A 19,562-nucleotide genomic window follows, 5' to 3' on the forward strand; every position below is an offset into this window, starting at 1 on the left:
TGCCTTTCTGACTCAAGGCGAGCTAGCACACTAGACTGCCTCAAAATGAAGGCATTTTGGCAGCTCCCTGGAAAGCAGGCATTCAATTGCATGATATTGCATTATATATCATTGGTGTGACCGCACTCAGAATACTGTGTACAGTTCTGGTCACCACAGTGCAAAAAAGATATTGCAGCTATTTATAGCATTCAGAAGAGAGCAACCAAAATGATTGAGGGGATGGAGGAATTAGATTTATTCTTAGCGAATATGTAAATTGGGCATGTTCTCACTGCAAAAGAGAAGTTTGAGAGGTGACATAATTACTATTTTTAGGATTGTAAAGGGGCTAGATAATGTATACCATAACAAGCTGTTTCACCTTGTCCAGAACAGTAGAACCAGATGACACGGCCTATACTTGAAGGGGAGTTAAATTCAAAACTAATCTGTGGATACATTATTTTAGTGAGCGAGTGGTAAATCTATGGAACTGGCTCCCTCGGGAGGTGGTGGAAGCAGACAGTATTGATTCATTCAAATGCAAATTAGATAGAATTCTTTCAGAAAATTATATTTTGGGATACAGTATATGAGTAATATGTGACGTGACGTTTGGTAAGTGGAGCAGGTTTTAGAATAACAGGTGACTTTGGACCTATGGTTCCCAAAGCTTTCCACTGCGGGTTTCCTCGCCTTATGTCTGGGTCTGTGGTAGACTAATTGATAGAGATTGATTGCCATGATCAGTCAACGATTCCATTATTGTTGTATCATGCGACTACCAGGATGGTAGAAGGTGAACTAGATGGACCTTTTTCGTCTAGCAATTCCTATGTTCCTATGATTGGGTGCTACTGGTCACAAATGAACAAAAGTAGGTGATGGGATTGATCAAGGATGTGTGTATGAACATACAGGTACCATCTATGACTCTTTGTACTTTGTGGAATCCTGACACTCAGCACAATCAAGCGGCACTTACTCACGAATAACCTGCTCACCGATGCTCAGTTTGGGTTCCGCCAGGACCACTCGGCACCAGACCTCATTACAGCCTTGGTCCAAACATGGATAAAAGAGCTGAATTCCAGAGGTGAGGTGAGGGTGACTGCCCTTGATATCAAGGCAGCATTTGACCGAGTGTGGCACCAAGGAGTCCTAGTAAAATTGAAGTCAATGGGAATCAGGGGAAAAGTCTCCAGTGGCTAGAGTCATACCTAGCACAAAGGAAGATGGTAGTGGTTGCAGGCCAATCATCTCAGCCCCAGGACATTGCTGCAGGAGTTCCTCAGGGTAGTGTCCTAAGCCCAACCATCTTCAGCTGCTTCATCAATGACCTTCCTTCCATCATAATTTTAGAAATGGGGATGTTCGCTGATGATTGCACAGTTTTCAGTTCCATTCGCAACCCCTCAGATAATGAAGCAGTCTGTGCCCGCATGCAGCAAGACCTGGACAACATCCAGGCTTGGGCTGATAAGTGGCAAGTAACATTCGCGCCAGACAAGTGCCAGGTAATGACTATCTCCAACAAGAGAGAGTCTAACCACCTCCCCTTGACATTCAACGGCATTACCATCGCCGAATCCCCCACCATCAACATCCTGGGGGTCACCATTGACCAGAAACTTAACTGGACCAGCAATATAAATACTGTGGCTACAAGAGCAGGTCAGAGGCTGGGTATTCTGCGGCGAGTGACTCACCTCCTGACTCCCCAAAGCCTTTCCACCATCTACAAGGCACAAGTCAGGAGTGTGATGGAATACTCTCCACTTGCCTGGATGAGTGCAGCTCCAACAACACTCGAAGCTCAACACCATCGACAAAGCAGCCCGCTTGATTGGCACCCCATCCACCACCCTAAACATTCACTCCCTTCACCACCAGCGCACTGTGGCTGCAGTGTGTACCATCCACAGGATGCACTGCAGCAACTCGCCAAGGCTTCTTCGACAGCACCTCCCAAACCTGCACCTCTACCACCTAGAAAGACAAGAGCAGCAGGCACATGGGAACAACACCACCTGCACATTCCCCTCCAAATCGCACACCATCCCGACTTGGAAATATATCGCCGTTCCTTCATCGTCACTGGGTCAAAATCCTGGAACTCCCTTCCTAACAGCACTGTGGGAGAACCTTCACCAGACGGACTGCAGCGGTTCAAGAAGGCGGCTCACCACCACCTTCTCAAGGGCAATTAAGGATGGGCAATAAATGCTGGCCTTGCCAGCGACGCCCACATCCCATGAACGAATAAAAAAAATTGCAGTATCCTGTCATGCTGCTGGCCATGGGGAAGATGGTGAACTTGTTTGCTTGAGCAAACAGTGCATCCATAACTCATTAATGGCTTCCCTTGTGTAATGCAGCCTCTGCAATCATTGCTGCTGGGTCATCTGGAGGTAGGAATGCCTTGGTCCATATATTTTGGAATGGAGTTACCAGTAGGTGGGTAACATACTCATCCAGTGACAGGCACCATATTCCACTGATGATGGGCACCATACTCCCCCAGTCATGGGCACCATACTCCCCCAGTCATGAGCACCATACGCCACCGGTGATGGGCACCATACTCCTCCGGTGGTGAGCACCAAATTCCTCCGGTGATGGGCACCATACTCCTCTGGTGGTAAGCACCAAACTCCTCCGGTGGTGAGCACCAAACTCCTCCGGTGGTGAGCACCAAACTCCTCTGGTGGTTTCTGACCAACCTGGCTTCCCCCCAACTCCATTCCTCCTTTTCTTTTTCCAAAAAGCAAAGATGGAGAGGTACTCACAATTGAAATCTCATACCGGCCTCTGTAGAATGTGTGCTGGGCTGCAAAAATTGAAGTCCCACAGCAGAAGGCAAAAGGTGAATGTTGGAACAGGAATTAGTAGTGAAAAAATAAAATTGATAAATGATTGTAAAATAAAGACTTTACAGGACTTTCAAAATTGCCTACTGTGGTCCTTTAAATGTCTTTCCACTTTTCCTGTACCTAACAATACTGGTTGCCTGTTTTGTACAGGTGTCACTTATGTCCATTGGAAATTAGGCAGTAATTATGGAAAATTGGTCTTAAGAGATCACCACGTTATTACTGCCTCATTTAAATAAGCCCGCCTGTATTTGGGTGGTGCTGGAAAATTTTTCAAATGAAAAAATAGACAGGGATCTGGCATTATGGGTCCCTGCCCCCTTTTCCGACTCCAGTATCACCCAACAATCGAAGTTGTAATAGAAGAAAATTTGCCTTATGAGTTAGAGCAGGTAGCTGCGCATTAAGTTATGTTGCAGCACTGAAAATGCAGAGAGTAGGCAAAACATATGGTGCTTAGAAGGAATGACCATAATCGATAAAATAAAGACAGAAAAAAACGTCATAAGAGATGTTTGGAGGGTGGAGTCGAGAGACGGATTATCTGTCGGATAACCAGCTTTCGTGGCAGATACAGAAGGTCACTGTGCTCTATGCAACTGATTGGTTATGATATCCAAACCAAAGGATTTGCGATTATAATATATATTCATTGAGTGACAATCCACAATTGATTACAGATAAATGATATTCAGTATGTGTTTTGATGGTTTATCACTAAGACTTTCCAGTTACTCTCACAATCCTCATACACGTTAACAGTTGTTTTTTTTTGTTTTTTTTCCATAGGTAATGTAGAAAGTTCACCCAAAAATGCTACTGCTAATTCAAGCCAGCACCTGCTGGGACGAGCCTTTCTGAACAAGTCTGCTGTAGCGGCCAGTGAGAAGGTGCAAGAGGGGACTGAAGTCAGTGCTGCGTCAGGTATGAACTATACAAAATAAAACAATCAATATGGTATTTTTAAAATTGTTTTTGGAAGGTAGATTTCCAAAAGTGTTCCCAATTTTTTCAGTTTTAAAGCTTCAGCTTGAGAATCTTACATGACCCTTTGCGTGTACTGAATCTTGAGGCCTTCATCTTTTAAGACCATGCTTGGATTCAACAATGCTGTGTAACAATGAGATTTAAGAAACAAAGTATAACTCCACTAATAATTATGTGTGATAGCATTTTCTGAGGATTTGGTTCCAAGTGTGCGATAAAATGAATGTCATCAGCAGTCTAAACACATACTTAATTGGAAATAGGTGTTGTTTTATAAGGATGATTAGAATGTTGTGGCATCTGGTGAGCTTTGTCGACAACTCTGTGCTCGTCTTGAAGTGAAAATTCTGCAATCTCTATTTTGTGGTTTTTTGCCAAATGTCAGTATGGAGTCAAATCTGTGCACATGTGTTTCTCTTTGTTATGTTTTCACTATGTTAGGCATGTCCCTAAAGCTTGCTGTAGACATAGGGGGCCAGGCAAAGGGCTTGCCCACCCGCTCCCTGATTGAAATTTAAGAGATTTTGAGAGAAAGAGCCTATTTTTATGCAATCTGATCTGACTGTTGGTGCATGCGGCAATACCCCTGTGCTTCAAATTGGTTACTGTGTCCAGCAAATGTACCCGTGAAATATATTGTGTGCCAGGGTCCAATTTGGAGTCAGTTTTAAATGTCCACCCAGTACTCCATGTTTTCTGCTCAGCTCGCTATAAAACTGTAAAGGGAAGGAATTAGTTGTGAGACAAACAAAAGTTGCCTCTGTTTTCTTTTATTCATTCATGGGATCTGGGCATCGCTGGCAAGGCCAGCATTTATTGCCCATCCCTAATTGCCCTTCAGAAGGTGGCGGTGAGCCACCTTCTTGAATCGCTGCAGTCCATGTGGTGAAGGTTCGCCCATAGTGCTGCTAGGTGGGAGTTCCAGGATTTTGACCCAGCGACGATGAAGAAACGGCGATATATTTCCAAGTCAGGATGGTGCGTAACTTGGAGGGGAACGTGCAGGTGGTGGTGCTCCCTTGCGCCTGCTGCCCTTGTCCTGCTAGGCAGTAGAGGTCACGGGTTTGGGAGGTGCTGTCGCAGAAGCCTTGGTGCGTTGCTTTAGTCTGTCTTGTAGGTGGTACACACTGCAGCCACGGTGCACCGGTGGTGGAGAGAGTGAATGTTGAGGGTGGTGGATGGGGCGCTAATCAAGTGGGCTACTTTGTCCTGGATGGTGTCGAACATCTTGAGTGTTGTTGGAGCTGCACTTGTCCAGGCAAGTGGAGAGTATTCCATCACACTCCTGACTTGTGCCTTGTAGATGGTGAAAAGGCTTTGGGGAGTCAGGAGGTGAGTCACTCGCAGCAGAATACCCAGCCTCTGACCTACTGTTGTAGCCACAGTATTTATATGGCTGGCCCAGTTAAGTTTCTGGTCAATGGTGACCTCCAGGATGTTGATGGTGGGGGATTCGGCGATGGTAATGCTGTTGAATGTCAAGGGGAGGTGGTTAGACTCTTTCTTGTTGGAGATGGTCATTGCCTGGCACTTGTCTGGCGTGAATGTTACTTGCCACTTATCAGCCCAAGCCTGGATGTTGTCCAGGTCTTGCTGCATGCGAGCACGGACTGCTTCATTATCTGAGGGGGTGCGAATGGAACTGAACGCTGTGCAGTCATCAGTGAACATCCCCATTTCTAAAATTATGATGGAAGGAAGGTCATTGATGAAGCAGCTGAAGATGGTTGGTCCTAGGACACTGCCCTGAGGAACTCCTGCAGCAATGTCCTGGGGCTGAGGTGATTGGCCTCCAACAATCACTACCATCTTCCTTTGTGCTAGATATGACTACAGCCACTGGAGAGTTTTCCCCTTGATTCCCATTTACTTCAATTTTACTAGGGCTCCTTAACACCACACTCGGTCAAATGCTGCCTTGATATCAAGGGCAGTCACTTTCACCTCACCTCTGGAATTCAGCTCTTTTGTCCATGTTTGGACCAAGGCTGTAATGAGGTCTGGAGCCGAGTGGTCCTGGCGGAATCCAAACTGAGCATCGGTGAGCAGGTTATTGGTGAGTAAGTGCCACTTGATAGCACTGTCAACGACACCTTCCATCACTTTGCTGATGATTGAAAGTAGACTATGGGGTGGTAATTAGTCGGATTGGATTTATCCTGCTTTTTATGGACAGAACATACGGGGCAATTTTCCACTTTGTTAGGTAAATGCCAGTGTTGTAGCTGTACTGGAATAGCTTGGCTAGAGGCATGGCTATTTCTGGAGCACAAGTCTTCAGCACTACAGCTGGGATGTTGTCAGGGCCCATAGCCTTTGTTGTATCCAGTGCACTTTGTCATTTCTTGATATCGTGTGGAGTGAATCGAATTGGCTGAAGACTGGCTTCTGTGATGGTGGAGATCTCAGGAGGAGGCTGAGATGGATCATCCACTCAGCACTTCTGGCTGAAGATGGCTGCAAATGCTTCAGCCTTGTCTTTTGCACACATGTGCTGGGCTCTGCCATCATTGAGGATGGAGATGTTCTTGAAGCCTCCTCCTCCCGTTAATTGTTTAATTGTCCACTGCCATTCATGACTGGATGTGGCAGGACTGCAGAACTTTGATCTAATCTGCTGGTTGTGGGATCGCTTAGCTTCTGCTGATTAGCATGCATGTCGTCCTATGTTATAGCTTCACCAGGTGGCACCTCATTTTTAGGTACGCCTATTGCTACTCCACAATACTGGCATGCTCTTCCATACTGCTCATTGAACCAGGGTTGATCCCCTGGCTTGTTGGTAATGGTAGAGTGAGGGATATGCCGGGCCATGAGGTTACAGATTGTGGTGGAGTACAGTTCTGCTGCTTCAGATGACCCACACAGCCTCATGGATGCCCAGTTTTGAGCTGCTAGATCTGTTCTGAAACTATCCCATTGAGCATGGTGATAGTGTCACACAACACGTTGGATGTGTCCTCAGTGTGAAGACAGGACTCCGTCTCCACAAGGACTGTGCGGTGGTCACTCCTATCAATACTGTCATGGACAGATGCATCTGCCACAGGTAGATTGGTGAGGACGAGATCAAGTAGGTTTTTCCCTCATGTTGATTCTCTCACCACCTGCCCCAGGCCCAGTCTGGCAGCTATGTCCTTTAGTGCTCGGTCAGTAGTGGTGCTACCGAGCTACTCTTGGTGATGGACATTGAAGTCCCCCACCCAGAGAACATTCTGTGCCCTTGCTACCCTCAGTGCTTCCTCCAAGTGATGCTCAACATGGAGGAGTACTGATTCATCAGCTGAGGGAGGACGGTAGGTGGTAATCAGCAGGAGGTTTCCTTGCCCATGTTTGACCTGATGCCATGAGATTTCATGGGGTCTGGAGTCAATGTTGAGGACTCCCAGGGTCACTCCGTCCTGACTGCATACCACTGTGCTGCCGCCTCTTATGGTTCTGTCCTGCCGGTGGGACAGGACATACCCTGGGATGCTTATGGAGGAGTCTGGGACGTTGGCTGAAAGGTATAATTCTGTGAATATGGCTATGTCAGGCTGTTGCTTGACAAGTCTGTGGGACAGCTCTCCTAATTTTGGCACAAGTCCCCAGATATTAGTGAGGAGGACTTTGCAGGGTCGACTGGGCTTGGTTTGCCCTTGCCTTTGCCTTTGTCATGTCTGATGCCTAGCGGTCCGATGCCAGGTGGTCCGTCTGGTTTTTATTCTTATTATGACTTTTTGTAGCGGGATTGTACAGCCAAGTGGCTTGCTAGGCCATTTCAGAGGGCAGTTTAGAATCAACCGCATTGCTGTGGAGTTGCCCTAACTGGAGATAGCGTTACAAATGGTGTAGCTCCTCTCAATCAGCCGACATAGATTCTTTTGCTGAGCCTGGATTAAGATACCAGAGTTCTGTATACAAAAAAAAAGGCCATGGGATCGAAATTCAGCCTCCCAGTGCCCGTTGTTTCATCGCCACACGTCCTCCCCAAGTGCCAAGATGGCGTCTTGGCTGGGCAAGCACATTTGCAGCATGACGTGAGCCGGACAGCATCTTGGTATAGGTATTAGCGCATGCGCAAATACAGAACGCTGGAAGCATGTAAAGTAAGGAGAAAATGGATATAATCAGTGCGCAACGATGATTTAAAGTGATAGGCACCATTTTGGAACTCAACGTTCAACTCAACGCACAGTCTTCACCATGACCATCTGAACATGTCTTAGAATGCCTGGAGGACCCCGACCAGCATTATTTAAAGGGACCATGCAGGATTTACAGGGTGGTTGCTGGGTTATTGCTCTGGCTGCTGCTGATACATTTGTAACTGTTTTTAGAGGTCTCCTATACTTGAATACTAGGACGCGGGGACATAGCCTAACATTTAGAGCCAGGACGTGCACGTGTGAAGTTAGGAAACTCTGCTACACGCAAAGGATGGTATAAGTTTGGAACGCTGTTCTGCAAACGGCAGCTGATGCTAGCTCAATTGTGAATTTTAAAACTGAGATTGATAGATTTCTGTGAACCAAGGGTATTAAGGGATATGGGGCTACAGTGGGTATATGGAGTTAGGTCACAGGTCCACCATAATCTCATTGAATGGCGAAACAGGCTCGAGGGGCTAAATGCCACTGTCACTTGTTGCCTCCTCTTATGCGCTACCTTCTCCTGCAAGAAAGCGGGACATGTGTCTGGGTGATGTGCCTGTCGTGGTTGAATGGCTGCCAATGTGTGTGGCCTGTGAGTTGTGGGTGGGCGGCTTGCAACAGTGGTAATATGTAAGGGTGAGAGGAAGCATCTGATTGGAAGATTTGAGTACTGATGGAAAGAATTTGTTGATATGTGGGTGTTGGGGGGTGTAGTGTGTGGAGCAGTGGATGTGGCTGGTGGTGCAGTTGGTAGGAGACGCTACTTGACAGTTGACCTCATTCACCTTGACCACTTGTGTCCAAGCATTGAACTTCTTCCTCCACTGAATCCATGTTCATGGTGCTGTGCGCCCGGCATTGACTTCATCCCCCGCTGCCTCCCACTGCCTTTTGGGCATACGTCTGGAAGGCCTCTTGCACCACTCCCCCCCACCCGCCCCCTGCTCCTCCCCGTGGATATAGGATGTCCCTCCTTCTGTCCACCTCTTGCACCAAGGCCTCTGGTGCATCAGCAGAGAACCTTGGTGAACGCACTGTTGCAGGCCTGGTACAAACTTAGATCGGCAGTTTGGTGAGATCTGACATGCAGATTGGAAGATGTGGGATTTAGTAGTGTGCAACCTTTATTCAATGTTTTACCATAACTCATCAGTTTGTAAACATAGGGACGGCACCTGGATCTGTGTTTTATGTGTGCGATGTCCGATCTCCGTTCAGACAGCAGACCGTTATTTTCAGCAGGACAAATCCAATCCGGCCAATTACCGCCCCATCAGTCTACTCTCAATCATCAGCAAAGTGATGGAAGGTGTCGTCGACAGTGCTATCAAGTGGCACTTACTCACCAATAACCTGCTTACCGATGCTCAGTTTGGGTTCCGCCAGGACCACTCGGATCCAGACCTCATTACATCCTTGGTCCAAACATGGACAAAATAGCTGAATTCCAGAGGTGAGGTGAGAGTGACTGCCCTTGACATCAAGGCAGCATTTGACTGAGTGTGGTACTAAGGAGCCCTAGTAAAATTGAAGTCAGTGGGAATCCGGGGGAAAACTCTCCAGTGGCTGGAGTCATACCTAGCACAAAGGAAGATGATAGTGGTTGTTGGAGGCCAATCATCTCAGTCCCAGGACATTGCTGCAGGAGTCCCTCAGGGTAGTGTCCTAGGCCCAACCATCTTCAGCTGCTTCATCAATGACCTTCCCTCCATCATAAGGTCAGAAATGGGGATGTTTGCTGATGATTGCATAGTTTTCAGTTCCATTCGCAACCGCTCAGATAATGAAGCAGTCCGTGCCTGCATGCAGCAAGACCTGGACAACAACCAGGCTTGGGCTGATAAGTGGCAAGTAACATTCACGCCAGACAAGTGCCAGGCAATGACCATCTCCAACAAAAGAGAGTCTAACCACCTCCCCTTGACATTCAACGGCATTACCATCGCCGAATCCCCCACCATCAACATCCCGGGGGTCACCATTGACCAGAAACTTAACTGGACCAGCCATATAAATACTGCTACAAGAGCAAGTCAGAGGCTGGGTATTCTGCGGCGAGTAACTCACTCCTGACTTGTGCCTTTCCACCATCTACAAGGCACAAATCAGGAGTGTGATGGAATACTCTCCACTTGCCTGGATGAGTGCAGCTCCAACAACACTCAAGAAGCGCGACACCATCCAGGACAAAGCAGCCCACTTGATTGGCACCCCATCCACCACCCTAAACATTTACTCCCTTCACCACCGGCGCACTGTGGCTGCAGTGTGTACCATCCACAGGATGCACTGCAGCAACTGGCCAAGGCTTCTTCGATAGCACCTCCCAAACCCGCGACCTCTACCACCTAGGAGGACAAGGGCAGCAGGCGCATGGGAACAACACCACCTGCACGTTCCCCTCCAAGTCACACACCATCCCGACTTGGAAATATATCGCCGTTCCTTCATTGTCGCTGGGTCAAAATCCTGGAACTCCCTTCCTAACAGCACTGTGGGAGAACCGTCACCACACGGACTGCAGCGGTTCAAGAAGGTGGCTCACCACCACCTTCTCAAGGACAATTAGGGATGGGCAATAAATGCCGGCCTTGCCAGCGACGCCCACATCCCGTGAACGAATAAAAAAAAAAATTAGGGATGGGCAATAAATGCTGGCCTCGCCAGCGACGCCCACATCCCATGAACGAATAAAAAAAATAATAGGTACCGGCTACCTTTAAAGAGATTTTAAGAGACAGCCAGCCTTTACGAGATTGGGGCTCCCCCTGCTTGTGGAAAGTGCAAATTGCATTGAATCCTCGAGTCAACACTGATTTTCAACGCAGCTTGAAGGTGAGTCTACAGGCCTGACGAAAATCTCGTCCTTCTGTGCAGGAAGCACCAGGCGCGGGTTAATAGCAGATTTCGCTACCCGTGCCTGGTTTTTGGAGTTATCCAATTTATCTACACCATCTCTCATTTTACATTCTAAAACTAGCTTATTTTATAGCCTATGATATATTTACAACATAGTAGCTCTGCGGAGTCTATGCAAAGTTGCTGATGTATTTGGATAGTTGGCCATAGATTTTGTCCTTGACCACATTCTTCTGATTATTGCCATAACATTGTGAGATAAACTGAAATTATTGCAACATGTGGGACATTTTTCTTTACATTTTTTATGCTTCTTCCATAGTTTCATACGTAGTATACATAGTACAATGTGCTGAGTCCCACTCACCCATTACCCACATCGCCTCCAACCTCCATTAGCTGCTTGTCCCCAATGCATCAAATTCACAATCCTCGATTTACAAATCCTTCCGTGGCCTTGCCATATCTCTGCAACTTCCTCCAGCCCTGTGTCTCTACCGGTGCTCTTCACTCTTTCAGTTCTGCCCTAGCCCCTTCACCTCGCTACTTCTCTCCCCACCTTTAAAAGCCTCTTCAAAACCTTTCTCTTCAACCATGTTTTTGGCCACATCTCCTAGCTTTTCCACCAATGCTGAATATCCATTTCTCCTTTGTGAAGCACCTTGGGATATTTTCTACAGTAAGGGCACTATGTAAATGCTAGTTGTTGTACTTACAATTCTGTACTTGCACAAGTGGCTAATGCTACTGTATTTTATTCTTCACAGTTGCACTCTGAACTTAACAGCATAAACGGTGACTGAGTTCTCTGCAACTGTAATGCTTTTCTTGACATGTTTGCACACTTGCAGGCATTTTGCTAGATCTAAATCTAAGTTGGTTATCGAAAGAATCTCTCCCTCAAGTGTGTCTCTAATTCCACCTCTGATCTTGCCTCTGATTCAAACATTCATGATGAAGTGCCCTGAAACTGCAGGTAGCTGCTAAAATGTCCAGTTCAGTGACATACTTTACCAATTGCTCTCCTACCTCAGATAAAACAATATGTAGCACTCAACTCACTTAGCATTACACTGCTCATCAAATGTTTGCATTATATATGCTCAAATTTGTTCTTCTGGATCTCCAATAAACTGCGTGGTGCTGTATACATTTCTGTCCTGAGTGCCTTTTAGACACAAAATCATTTTAACTTTCAATTCCCATCTCTTGTCAGAGATGCAACTTCAGTTCCAGTGATAAGTCCTTTGCCATGATTTCCAGCTGTTTAGTGATTTTTAAGCTGTTCCATAGCAACAGCATTCCGATACGTAACTATGTTTATTGCAAAGTGAATCTTTTCTTAATTCTACCAAACTTCCATGGAATTTAATGGTAAGAAGTTAGGAACATAAGAACATAGGAACAGGACTAGGCCATTTAGCCCCTCGAGCCTGTTCCACCATTCAATCAGATCATGGCTGATCTGTGAGGTAACTCCATATTGTGGAGATGCCGGTGATGGACTGGGGTTGACAATTGTAAACAATTTTACAACACCAAGTTATAGTCCAGCAATTTTATTTTAAATTCACAAGCTTTCGGAGGCTTCCTCCTTCCTCAGGTGAACGTTTGTTGGAACAACGTTTCCAACATCGTTCACCTGAGGAAGGAGGAAGCCTCCGAAAGCTTGTGAATTTAAAATAAAATTGCTGGACTATAACTTGGTGTTGTAAAATTGTTTACAATTGTAACTCCATATACCCACCTAAGCCCCATATCCCTTAATACCTTTGGGTAACAAAAATCTATCAACCTCAGATTTAAAATTAACAATTGAGCTGGCATCAACTGCCGTTTGCGGAATAGAGTTTCAAACACCCTTTGCATGTAGAAGTGTTTCCTGACTTTACTTCTGCAAGTCCTGGCTCTAATTTTTAGGCTATGTCCCCTAGTCCTGGACTCCCCAACCAGTGGAAATACTTTCTCTCTATCTACCCTATCAGTTCCCCTTAATATCTTGAAAACTTCGACCAAATCACCCCTTCATCTTCTAAATTCCAGAGAATACAATTCTAGTTTGTGTAATCTCTCCTCGTAATTTAACCCTTGGAGTCCAGGTATCATTCTAATAAATCTACGCTGCACTCCCTCCAAGGCCAATATATCCTTCCCAAGGTTTGGTGCCCAGAACTGAATGCAGTACTCCAGGTGTGGTCTAACCAGGACTTTGTATAGGTGTAACATAAATTCTACCCCCTTGTATTCTGGTCTTCTAGATATAAAGGCCAGCAGTCCATTAGCCTTTTTGATTATTTTCTGTACCTGTCCATGACATTTTAATGATTTATGTACATGGACCCATAAGTCTCTTTGGACTTCCGCGGTTTCGAGCTTTTCACCATTTAGAAAGTACTCTGATCTATCCTTTTTAGGTCCAAAGTGGATGACCTCATACTTGCCTACATTGAAATCCATTTGCCACAATTTTCCCATTCACTTAATCTATTAATATCTCTCTGTAATTTTATGCTTCCATCTGCATCTTACAATGCTGCCTATCTTTGTGTCATCGGCAAACTTGGATATGTAGCTCTCTATCCCGTCATCTAAATCGTTAATAAATACAGTGAATAGTTGAGGCCCCAACACAGATCCCTGTGGGACACCACTAATCACATCCTGCCAATTTGAATACCTGCTTATTAGCCCTTCTCACTGTCTCCTGCCGCTCAGCCAATTTCCTAACCAGGTCAATAATTTGCCCCCAATTCCATGAGCTTCAACTTTAGCTAACAGTCTCATATGAGGGACTTTAACAAACGCCTTCTGGAAGTCCATCTAAACAACATCCATAGACATTCCCTGTCCACTACTTTAGTCACCTCTTCAAAAAATTCAATCAGGTTTGTCAGGCATGACCTACCTTTTACAAATCCATGCTGGCTGTCTCTGATCAGCTGAAAATTTTCAAGATGTTCAGTCACTCTATCCTTAATTATAGACTCTACTAATGTCCCAACAACAGATGTTAGGCTAACTGATCTATAATTCCCTGGTTTCCCTCTCTCACCTTTCTTAAATAGTGAAATGATGTGCAATGTTCCAATCTAAAAGAAACGGTTCCTGTATAAAGAGAACGTTGGAAGATTATAGTTAGGGCATCTGCAATGTTTTCACCTACTTCCTTTAAAATCTGGGATGGAAACCATCTGGTCCTGGGGATTTGTCACTCTTTAGTGCCATTATTTCTTCATTACTGCTAATTTGCTTACGTTAATTATGATGAGTCCCTGTCCCTGATTCAAAATTAGTTTCCTTTGGGTGCCCGGCATGATATCCTCTTCCTCTACCGCAAATACTGACACAAAGTAATTATTTAACATGTCCGCCATTTCCTTAGATCTAAGCAACTTTTCAAACTGGGAACAGAGATGCGTTCTCAACTGTATTTTCAAAGTAACTTACTGCATTACACTTGATTGCAAGACCCAGTGACTTGCAATTTTGCCTCCATCAATGTTTGTGGAGAATCTTCCAATGCCATGTTTTATCTCTATGGTTCATTAAATCATTGAGAAGTATTTTGGCCCTGTTTCAAAACAAGAACACATTATTTACAATGTTGCAGTTTGCTGACTCATTGCTTCCAGCTCTCACAGCTGTTGGCGCCATATATACACAGTAGCAGGTAATTGTTCCGAATTTATACAACATTGCTCTGTCCAGATATCCATATCTAAACCATGTGTTAGTTGCCTCAGCATAGCAGTTCACCTAGTCATGCATGACAGCTGTTGATTGAAAATTTGTCCAGCGCCAGTCATTGCAACATTAACCCTTTCACATGTAAAACATCTTGTAAACATAAGGACCAGAATTTGCTAGGAAAATAACAACGAGTTTAATGCGCTCACTATTATTAGTGTATAAATCGTCCAGCAATTTGTGGCGAGGAAGAGATACCCAGTGAGTTGCAAATTGCCACAAATTGCTGGCCGATTTGCATCGTGCCGCCGTTAGCCTCGTGAAAACGATTGCTCACCCTCAACCTCCTCATGAGTTTCAAGAAATTGCTGCAATAGCGCAGTAAATATGAATTAAACTCACCGCAGAAAGTTAGGGCATGTATTTAATAGCGTAAGTCCCTTTTAATGACAAGATTTATGTTCCTGCAATGCCAATAAACCTCTCCTGCCCAGAAAGGGAACAAGTGAAACCATGGAGTCTCACTCCTGCAGGTGGTAAATTGTTCTTAGAGATTTTTAACATTTTTAATTTAAATTTTTTTTTTATTACTTTTCCTTTCCGTCTCTTTTTTTTCTCTTTCTCTCAATCCAATCTACCTTTCCCTCTTTTTATTTCTCCTTCTGTACCTAATTTGATTCAAATTCACCCTATTTCCTTCTCCGTCATTCCTCTGTTTCTTTCTTTATCCTTAAATCTCATTGGTTAAGGAGATAGACTGTAGGTACCATCGTTCACCAAGGTCCCAGATGCCATGTTGACCTCGCTGCACCGTTATCAGCTCGTACTTCCAGCAATTTGCAGTGCAAAACTTTTTCAAACTGCAGGGTGAGGGAAAAGTTTAACTAACAGGGCATGCCACGAGATAGGAACAGGTGTAGGCCATTCAGCCCCTCGAGCCATTCAATTGGATCATGGCTGATCTGTATCTTAACTCCATCTACCCACCTTGGTTCCGTAAGCCTTAATACCCTTGCCTAACAAAAACCTATCAATCTCAGTTTGAAATTTTCAATTGACCTAGCATCAACAGCTTTTTAGGAGAGAGAATTCCAGATTTCCACTACCCTTTGTGTGAAGAAATGCTTCCTAACATCACCCCTGAACTGCCTAGCTTTAATTTTAAGGTTATGCCCCCTTGTTCTGGACTCCCCACCAGAGGAAACAGTTTCTCTGTATCTACTCTTTAATCATCTTAAACACCTCAATTAGATTACCCTTTAATCTTCTATACTCAAGGGAATATAAGCCTAGTCTATACAACCTGTCCTCATGATTTAACCCTTTTAGCCCGGTTATCATTCTGGTGAATCTGCGCTGCACCCACTCCAAGGCCAATATATCCTTCCTGAGGTGCAGTGCCCAGAACTGAACACAGTCCTCTAGATGGGGTCCAACCAGTGCTTTATATAACTGTAACATAACTTCTATCCCTTTATATTCCAGCCCGCTTGAGATAAAAGCCAACATTCCATTAGCCTTTTAAATTTTTTTTTGCACCTGTCCACTAGCGTTTAGTGATTTCTGTACATGGACCCCTAAATCTCTCTGCTCCTCCACAGTTCCTCGCATCTGACCATTTCGGAAATATTCCGATCTACCTTTCTTTGGTCCAAAGTGGATGACCTCACACTTTCTCACATTAAGCTCCATCTGCCACAGTTCTACCCACTCACTTAATCTATCAATGTCCCTTTGCAACTTTCAGCTCCCATCCACACTACTGTGCCACCTAACTTAGTGTCATCAGCAAACTTGGATATAGGGCTCTCTATTCCTTCGTCTAAGTCATTTATAATTATAGTGAAAAGTTGAGGCCCCAGTACAGATCCCTGGGGGACACCACTAGTCACATCCAGCAAATCTTTGTACATACCCATCCCTACTCTCTGTCTCCTACCTCCTAACCAATTCTCTATCCATGTCACTAGGTTACCTCCAATTCCATGTGCTCTCATTTTTGTTAACAGTCTATTGTGTGGACCTTTATTGAATGCCTTCTGGAACCCATATAAATAACATGCATAGACACTCCATTATCTACCACTTGCCTCCTCAAAAAATTCAACTAGGTTCGTTAAACATGACTTACCCTTTACAAATCCACGTTGGCTCACTTCGATCAGTTCATATTTGTCCAAGTGCTCGGTCACTTTATCCCTAATAACAGATTCTTATAACTTCCCCACATTAGACTTTAGACTAATCAGCCTATAATCTCCTAATTTATCTCTTCTACCCTTCAAGGGTGCCCTGGTCCAGCAAATTCTGGGCCATTATGTCGCGCCATTTCCATCAGCATAACAGTAACAGTTGTTACTGTTATGGGGACAAGAAATACCCAAGTGACTATCTATGGTGATATATATATTGCATTCTCCTGTTAAAATCTGAAACAGTGATTTGTTGATTTTACTATATTGTCATACAGGTTTTACTTTGCTCATGGTGACCTTGAGCAGCTCAATAAATTTCACTGACAGTGCAGCATAGTGACACAAAGTATAGGAGTGCTGGATGGTGCTATTCATGCCTATTACTCCCCACACATTGGATTACTGATCTCAAGCTTCTATCACAGTGAATTCAGGTACCATCCAACTTGAAATGTGGGAAAGTTATTGGCCAAGTCACCTCAGGATGCTTTCACACACCTTTGAGCAGATGACTCAAGAACAGCATTGACAGAGGCTTGAGTGTAAGCCAAGTGCTCACAGTCAGTCAGGAAATGGTGTGTAATACAGGGAGAACTTAAGTGGTGTGGAGAAAAAAATTAAAAGGGAGAATTTCAATTTGACATTGCTTATTTCACACACACACCCCTGCTTGCTCACACACCTCTCTGCCTGTTGTCACTTTTCCATTCAAATCTTCCCACACACAGTCCCACCAACTCAGTTTGGCTTTCCACTTGGCCTTTTTCCAAACTGTGACCAATTCTAAAAGTACCAGTCTTCAACCATACTGTACATATGATATTAACAGCTAATTAAACTAACAATGATCCTCTTCATTGTTCTGTTTAGCTTACCAGTCATTAAAACAATATATACCCTCTGCCTCCTTTAAGAAATCAATGGAAAGGCAACAGAACTAATTAGAGTTAATGTGGGCCACACCTGCACTGAGGGAAAACAGACTGTAATTGTGTCCCATTAATACATCACTCTGTGACAGAAGTTATTTCAGGCAGTCAATATGTTGCATGTGGGCAGCAGCTGCAGATCTATAAACTTTTAATCATAATGTCGAGGAGATTTCTTTTCAAGGAGGCAAGCAAAAATGAACTTCAGCTGTTAGCAAAGTTAGGTGCAATAAAATTCAATAATATCCAATGAAATTGAAAAAAAGTAAGAAATATGACAATAATAATCTAGTCTGGGTTTTTTACACTAATTTAACTTACAATATTCAATTATAACCTGCTATGGTTTGAGGGGCTGCTGCTTATTTATAGTTATTATCTTTAATCTGGAATTAGTTGGATTGTTCTTGCATAGAGCCGGCACGGACTCGATGGGCTGAATGGCCTCCTTCTGTGCTGTAACCTTTCTATAATTCTATGATTCTATTATTGTAATGGTGTTGGGTGGAACTTCTTCACCTACAGGGTTATAGAGTTGTGAAATGTTACCAGAGGAGGACATTGAAGCGGACAATAATAATGGGCTCAGGAAACAAATAGAAGTGATTCTGGAGAAGGAAGAGTTTGAAGGACATGGTGATTGGGTGGTTAGATGAGGTTCATCTATCAGAAGTGGATGGACTGCTTCGCTTTGTTTAGATGGTTAAGAGAAGCTGAGCCATACACAATTCTATCCATCTGTTGGAAGTGTGCATGTCTGAATATTTGATCAGGACAGGATAGGTGTCTATTGTGATATCCCCCACAGTTGAACGCACCATCAATAATCAGTCTAGTTCGTGGGTGGGGTAGGAGTTGATTGTGTATGTGATTATTTTCCTGATTTTTTTTTTTTGCTTTTAGATTTTTAAATTTTATGTTTTGAGCCTTTATTTTCATTAAAATAGCTCCTCCACTCCAGTATTTCTGATTTTTTTTGCTGCAACTTTATATAAAATAATAAAACATGAGAATTCTGGGAACTAGAGTTATTTTAGTGAAGAGGATTCTTTTTTTAAGGTACCCTCCTATAAGGACACAAATCTGCTTTACCCTATGCCCACAATTTTCTCCACTCCTCACCTGATCTTATTGGGGTATTGTTCCATGAAACCAACAGCCCTCTGGTACCTCACCCAGGTAGCTATTCTTCATGTGCAAGCCTAGTCAGGGAATGTTGGCAGGCTCTTTTACACAATTCTTCCCTGACCAAATCCCTACCAACACTACGACCATGGCCCAGTCCACACCTCTTGTTCAGCCATCACGTGGCATAGAACACTGACACTATGCAGACTCCATTATGTTGACTGAGTGGAATGGGGAATAAAACTGGCTTGGTACACTGCACTCTGAGTCATGTGTATAATGCTGTTATAGTCAGTCACGTTACAGTAGCACTGCAATATGAGTCATGTAGTCCATTAGCACTGCAGTGTGAGTCATGTAGTACAATATTGCTGCAATAGGAACCATGTGAAGCAACAAGCACAACAAGTAGGAGGAGCTACATGGTACAACTCTACCGCGAGTTACATGGTAGAATAACGCATGCAGTATTAAATAGATTGTAGTATAGCACTACAGTAAGAGTCATGTGGTACAATAGCACAAGCAGCACGAGTCACATAGAGCAACACGACTGCAGTGTGTGTTATGTAATACAATATCATGACTGCTGTGACTTGAGCAGTTGTCACTTTCTATCTAATACAGTATTCCTTGAAGGAAATAGCTGAATAGTGTAAAGCCCTATAACATGTCAAACACGTGTCCAATCCCTTCCCCCCTCCCCTCCAGAAAGATGTTACTGGTGCGGAACACTCAATCTCCTCCTGTACACATTTTGTATCAGAGAAATTGGGTTTCTGTCCACAG

General features: G+C 44.3%; 1 protein-coding gene across 1 annotated transcript in view; it reads left to right on the forward strand.

Moving 5' to 3' along the window:
• The window catches only part of LOC137324450 (ALK tyrosine kinase receptor-like), a 693,114-nt gene that overhangs the window by 508,744 nt on the left and 164,808 nt on the right, over positions 1-19,562 (forward strand). Inside the window, exon 11 of the mRNA XM_067988728.1 lies at positions 3,645-3,779. Within this exon, the coding sequence (XP_067844829.1) occupies positions 3,645-3,779 (135 nt within the window). The remainder of the gene's footprint in view (positions 1-3,644; positions 3,780-19,562) is intronic.

Source organism: Heptranchias perlo, chromosome 8 (assembly GCF_035084215.1).
Source record: "Heptranchias perlo isolate sHepPer1 chromosome 8, sHepPer1.hap1, whole genome shotgun sequence".
NCBI lineage: Eukaryota > Metazoa > Chordata > Chondrichthyes > Hexanchiformes > Hexanchidae > Heptranchias > Heptranchias perlo.